Below are 6791 nucleotides of genomic sequence, written 5' to 3' on the forward strand. Positions count from 1 at the left end.
TTCCCTGTAGAGTGTGAATCAGTCGTCCCTTCAAGCAGTAAAATGCTGGCTTTACTTCCCTTTAACCGTCTCACTATTATCGTTATACATCCTTATTCTAAGATGCATTCAACAAGGAATTGAGAGAGAGGCGTGATACTTTTCAGTTCCAGCTGATTTTATTTCCTTTATGGAAAAAAATTTGAGTAAAATAAAAAAAAGGACAATCTGTACAGAGGTGTGTGAGGCAGAGACTGACCCAAACGTTGGCTGGTTTTTTGAGTTCTAAACATCAAATGATATTGGCATGATTGGACGAAACATCTTCATACACACTGCGTATTGCACAACTGAAAACAAACAAAAAAAATAGAGTAGACAGTAGAAAAGATTTCCAAAAAGAAATGAAAGAAAATAAAATAAAACTCCTGGAGCACAATCATCTTCAACACACAGATGTCAAAGATGGCCACTCTAGTGCCTGTCGTTGATCATATACAAAAAACACACAATCTTTGCTTATAATACAGTATACATAAATATCTCCATGTTATTATTCTTTTAAAAATCTTAAACACAACAGCTATAGCTACATATACCTGAATCTGAAATACAAATGCTATTTGCCATGCCGTAATATAGGAAAACAATTAGCCTGCTATACTTAGCCACCAGGTACAGAAAAGATTAAATACTATGTTTATGTAATTTGCGCAATAACAGATGATGCACTTCATAGATCCCCCTCTCTCCAAGTCTAGGCAAGTGGAATGAGTATGAAATTCAATCCAGTGGTTCAAATTAAACTTATCACAATAAAAGCACACAGAGGAATGAGCTTTATCCACACACTGACTCTCATATGGATGTGTGTGTGTGTGTGTGTGTGTGTGTGTGTGTGTGTGTGTGTGTGTGTGTGTGTGTGTGTGTGTGTGTGTGTGTGTGTGTGTGTGTGTGTGTGTGGTTACTGTAAAGAGCGCTTTGTTTACTTGGCTGGTGAAATTGAGTCACTGTGCCTTTAAGAGGCATGTGGGTAAATACTGTAAACATTGTGTGAGGTCAGATTGTGCCAAACAAACCCCTCCGTGGTTCTAAACATTGGAGATCCAAACGACAATGTAGTAGGCTACCCATTTTCCGCCCCTCCATATATTTTGTACAAAAATACAAGTAGAAAATCATGACACACTCAATCTCCTTAAAAGTGAGAAAAGTCGACATTTAAATAAGATACACTTCTAGCCCTTCCGCGCTGGATACAGACAGGTGTATGTGCACACACAAACGAGACCTGTACGAGAACAATACTTCGTAGTATAAAATGTTTGGCCGGTATAAATACATCGATATAAAAACGTCATCTGACACAGAGGAACTACAAAGTTGCAAGCACTAGGCAGAAATGCGAGTAGGGAGCATTGGTCCTGAATTGTGCACTGAGTGTAAAAGGTTCAGAAAGAGATTCTGAACGTTTGAGTCATTTTTGAAAGTCCTGCCGTTGAATTAGAAGCTGGTGATAGTGAACTGTGTGCTATGGTCACACACGTTGCGTAATTACGCAGCAATGAACACGTTTACGCATATAATAACAACAAAATCCTCCTTACGGGAGGGCATGCGTGTTTCATGTAGAAATCAATTTTGAGCTCAGAAAATTACACCTGAATATCGACTTGATGGTCCGTGTGAATTGGCTATATCATTAACAATCGGGTTACCCAAAAAATGGCGAACTCTCCAAACCCACAGATCCGTTTCGCCCCTTGCACTAAATAACATAAATATTCACTGTTCAGTCCTCAGTCCTCCGTGAGAGCAGACAGACACACACACATCCTCCGCGGGTCGGATGAAGTGTTTCAATGAGTCTCGCTTCAGTTTTCACTGTTGCTCACATAGGCGTGGTGTCTCTGCTGTACATTCACTCCTGCTCTCCGTGTCTCCAAATGCAAGCTAAGCATTTCTCCATCTGCGCGACGGGTGCGCTGCGATCAGCGAGCACACACACACACGCGCGTACACACGCACTCACGCACGCACACGCACACTCTAAGTGCTTTCCAAGTCTGTGGTCTGGCTATGGAGCGCCCGTACTTGGGGCTCGGCGGACGCGCGGGCCACCTTTTCCCTGTCACACCCTCCCGTGTTTCATGAAAGAATGGCGGGAAATGTTGGGGTCTCGCGCGCTATATACTTGCCTCTTGGGGCTCGTGTTTAAAGGCGGGACGCGCTTTCTCTAGTCTACACAGAGAGAGAGTTGTAGTTCAGTACGTGAACACGAGGTTAGAGATGGTGGACTCTAGCCAGTCGCCTGAGATCATCTCACTGACCTCGGGGGTGCAGTAGTCGGGGAAGTCGAAGTGAGAACCCGCTCCGCACTCCCCGAAACTCCAGTCCAAATCCCGGTCCAGCTCGGCCTCGGAGACGCCCATGCTGCCCAGGGACATGCTCTCGAAGCTTGGGCTTTGGCTCTGCTCCACGCGCTCGTCTTCAAGCTCTTCGTCTGACGATGAGGAAGATGACACCGACGAGGAGTGCGAGGCCGACGGGGTCGGGGAGGAGGCGCGCGCGTACCGGAGGCGCGCGGCCGCAACCGGCGAGTGTCCCGCGGCGACCCCGGGGACCTGGTCCTCGTAGAGGCTGAGCGGGTCGCTGGACTCCGCCGAGCTGCTGAGCGCGGGACTGGCCGGCACGCCCACTGAAGGAGGTCCGCTCTCCAGGCTGCCTGCCCCGCCGAACACGTGCCCGCGCCTCGCCTGCTGCTGCTGCTGCTTCTCCGGTATCTGTCTGGCACCGGACACCGACCTGGGTTTCAAAAGCGCCGCGTGGTGGTGGTGGTCCGCGGGAGACGCGTAGTCCTGCCCCGCGCTTGACTTGGCGCCACCCTGCTTGTGCGTCCTGCTCGTCCCCTTGATGGGACTCCTTTTGATCGCGGACTTGGCGGAGCGCTCCGTCTTGGTGACTCCGCTCACCGACTTGGCCTTCTTCCTGGGCCGGTACTTGTAGTCTGGGTAGTCGGCCATGTGTTTGAGTCTCAGCCGCTCCGCCTCACGGATGAAGGGGATCTTGTCCATGTCTTTCAGCAGCTTCCAGCGTTTCCCCAGGCGCTTGGAGATCTCCGCGTTGTGCATGTCCGGCGCCTGCTCCATAATCTTTCTCCTCTCTATCTGGGACCAGACCATGAAGGCGTTCATAGGTCGCTTGATGTGTCCCGTTGGAGTTTTGCACCACGCCACGTCGGCTCGGTCGCTGGAGGAGGGGGACTCCGGGGTGGGGGACGTGTCCATCTCCAGGTCCATCTCGCCGGAGTCCGTGGAGTCCGAGCCGGGGGAGAGAGCGTGCGCACTCTCCGCATGGCTCATGTGCTGCACCATCGTCTCGCTAGAAAGTCTCGGTTCTCTTTAAAAAAAACAGGAAAACAACACTAGATAGTTCGTGGTCAGCGCTGAAACTGACGGGAAAAGTGCACAAAATCGTACAGATATTTCCTCACTCTCTCTTGTCGGCGGATTAAGGAAGCAGTGCTGCGACGGTTGACTTAAAAAAGTTCCTTTGCGTCCCCGGGTCTCCGTTCAGATGTCCTCAGCCCCAGTGCGGACTCTTTGAGCTCTGGTCCCGGCTTGTATCTCTCTCAAAAGATGCAAAAACAGGTTCAAATCCCGGTAGAAACGGTTCAACTGCCGGTGCGGCTGAAAACTTGACCTGTAATGCTGAAAACACTTTGCTGTGGAGAGCCGTGTAACTCTCTTATGTCAGTCTGGCTGTCTGCGCAGCTTATCTGAGCAGTTTGTGAACCATGTGGTGGAATGGAGCCGCTGCGCTTTTTCATAGTCTCCTCTTTCCTGAGCGGTCTGTAAGTTACTGTAAACATAACAGCGAGAGGCACAGTTTTATATCCTCCTCCCAAGATATAAAAGCGACGTCTATTGGCCAATCAGCAACTGTCTCTATACGGCTTTTCAACGAGACCACTCCCGCCGCCTCTCATTGGTTGAATAAAACGGGTAATAATAATCGGCGCGTGCAATGAGGATTGGTGTGTCTGACCTCATTCCTGTCAGACTGAAAAGCAAAGTCGGTTTTTAAAGGAACATGCTGTCCTTTCCCTCCGCAAAGCTACTTAGATACTCCGATGATATCAGTTTTATCTGGCTGAACCACATTACTGTACATACCTATAGGCCTATTGCGCAAATAATAAAAACCTAATCGAAGCCCCATCACGTGTTATTTTAATTATTTTACTGATAGGAATACACAATATTCTTCTTGAAACCAATACGGGTTTGAAAAAAATACTATACTAGTCACACGTGTACCCATCCACAACAACAACAACAAATGTTTTAGAACCATCAGTGTAAAAAGTGTTTACATATATATAAAGGCTTTTCTTCCATGTGTTTCTCAATTTCCTCTGCCATTACCTTCGCAGCCACCACACACACGGGAGAGAGAGAGAGAGAGAGAGAGAGAGAGAGAGAGAGAGAGAGAGAGAGAGAGAGAGAGAGAGAGAGAGAGAGAGAGAGAGAAAGAGAGAGCACGTCCACCTATACACGTTGTAGCCTACTGTATATGTAAGCCTACAATGTAGAGGAAGGAAGCGGTAAGCGCGCAACGCCGCGCATCGCCTCGACAGCGCACGTGGCGACCAGTAACTGACCACCAAACCGCTCACCATGGGCTCGAAATCACACCCGATGGACACGCTGTGTTGTCATGTTCGTGTCATGTGATCACATTTCAGCATGCGTCGCTAGGTGTCAGACTGGAGCCTGAGGAGGCTGACGCGGGGTTTAGACAATTGTTTTGGTGTGTGTGTGTGTGTGTGTGTGTGTGTGTGTGTGTGTGTGTGTGTGTGTGTGTGTGTAATGCCGATGTATAGGAGGAAATTAAGCCCCCTTTAGTCAGCCGGGATGCATTCATTACATCATCAGCTAATGTCCATAAATAAAAAATAGCAAACGATGGAAAACAAGACAGCTCACCATATTTGCCCATACATAAATCAAAGGCATTAAGAAAACATGAGGATTTCATCATCAGTTTTATTTGGTTTTGCATTGCTCCAAGCACACCTTCTGTCACTCTCTCTCTCACCCACACACACTCTCATTGCAAGGTTCCCCATGATTGCCGACGCAGGCATACAACCGACCAGACAGACAGACAGACAGACAGACAGAAAGGCACAGACAGACAGACAGACAGAGGCAGGCACGCGGGTTTGTTTAAACAGGTGTAACAAGTATACCTGTAATCTTATCTGATCTGTGAGAAGCAGCTGCCGGGTAGCTTTCCACAGCGTCTCTGGCAGATGTACGGCTTTCTTACACAGCCAGGATGCGGAGCCTTTATCTGGCAGGGGCTATCTCTCTATCACCTCCCCTGTCGGAGCCTTGTGTTTACCCCCAAACACGCCCAGCGGTCTGCTTACTGTTTATGTCTAAAGGGGTCGTTGTGTCCTAATGACAGAGGGCTGCCGGGCCAGAGCGGCCTATTAGAGCCATCGCTCAGAAACCCCCCAAAAAAAGCCACACGTGTGTACTTGCGTGTGTATAAATGCTGTTTAAAATGCTGTTCTGTATTAGAAACCCTGACACATCAGAGGGTGGAATCGTTGAACTCGTTTGTGTTTATTTGTTCAGTGTTTTTATTTGGTGACTGATTCCCAGAGGCCTCAGGCCGCACACAGAGTGCTCTCACAAAGAAAGACGGAACTAAACAACACGCCACGGACGGTTTCCAGACAAACAGGCAACGCAAGGCCCCCATAGAAGCAGTCGGACGCCACGCAGTGGGCCTGTGAGAGGCCGGCTTAACGAGAATGCACTTATATGCTCTTCCTGTGTGCAGCTTGTCTTGTCTGGTGAGTCAAACAGCCTCCACTCATTACCATGTACTTGGCTTTCTCAGCCAGCCAGGAATGACGCGCCACTTTGACCTGCCCGTCCTGCAGGGTCACGCACAATGGGCCCTTTGTGTGTGTGTGTGTGTGTGTGTGTGTGTGTGTGTGTGTGTGTGTGTGTGGAGGCCAAATCTAACTGAATTGGAGCTGGTCCAAGGATTCAAAGTATAAATCAGTGGGAAGTCCCCCTCTCCTGCCCAGAGTCAAACAGAAAGAAAACGTGGACTAAGCACTTTTTTGCACTCTCTCTCTCTCTCTCTCTCTCTCTCTCTCTCTGTCACTCACGCTCTTTATGACTCTCACTCTTTTGTATAGAATTTTAGTTTTCTTTATTTTTCTCACATCTCTTCTTACCTTATCTCTCACACTCCCTTTCTCTGTCTCTCTCTCTCTCTCTCTTGCTCACTCTCTCTCAGGCTCACTACCTCTCAATGCCCTTTTGTTTAGTTGTTTCATTCTCTCTCTCTCTCTCTCTCTCTCTCTCTCTCTCTCTCTCTCTCTCTCTCTCTCTCCCTCTCACTGTCTCTCTGACTCTCTCTGTCTGTCTCTCTTTCTCTGAGTCACCCCCAGCCGGCGTTGCGTGTGTGTGTGTGTGTGTGTGTGTGTGTGTGTGTGTTCAGGGCCTGTGGATAGTGGCAGACAGAGCAGGTGTCCGTCTCTCCGTCTCACCCACCCCACTGCTGTCAGTACACACACACACACACACACACACACACGCACACGCGCACACACACACACACACACACACACACACACACACACACACACACACACACACACACGACGCACAACGGCTGGTTACACAACACGACCAACAAAACACGACCCAGCGCAGTCACGCTGTCTCAAAGTGAGATTAATAACACAGAGCTGGGAGTGACTAGTGCTTTCTTTCTTCTTGTGT

At 48.7% G+C, this 6791-nt stretch overlaps 1 protein-coding gene across 1 annotated transcript; it reads right to left on the reverse strand.

Moving 5' to 3' along the window:
* Positions 1-201: 201 nt before the first annotated feature.
* sox4a (SRY-box transcription factor 4a) lies at positions 202-3800 on the reverse strand. Its single transcript, XM_084484612.1, has 2 exons — positions 3473-3800; positions 202-3378 (listed from the first exon to the last, which is right to left on the reverse strand). Exon 2 carries the CDS (start codon positions 3351-3353, stop codon positions 2244-2246), a length of 1110 nt encoding a protein of 369 aa, XP_084340738.1. The 5' UTR covers positions 3354-3378; positions 3473-3800; the 3' UTR covers positions 202-2243.
* Positions 3801-6791: the final 2991 nt, after the last annotated feature.

The sequence above is a fragment of the Micromesistius poutassou genome (genome assembly GCF_964030765.1).
Source record: "Micromesistius poutassou genome assembly, chromosome: 20".
NCBI lineage: Eukaryota > Metazoa > Chordata > Actinopteri > Gadiformes > Gadidae > Micromesistius > Micromesistius poutassou.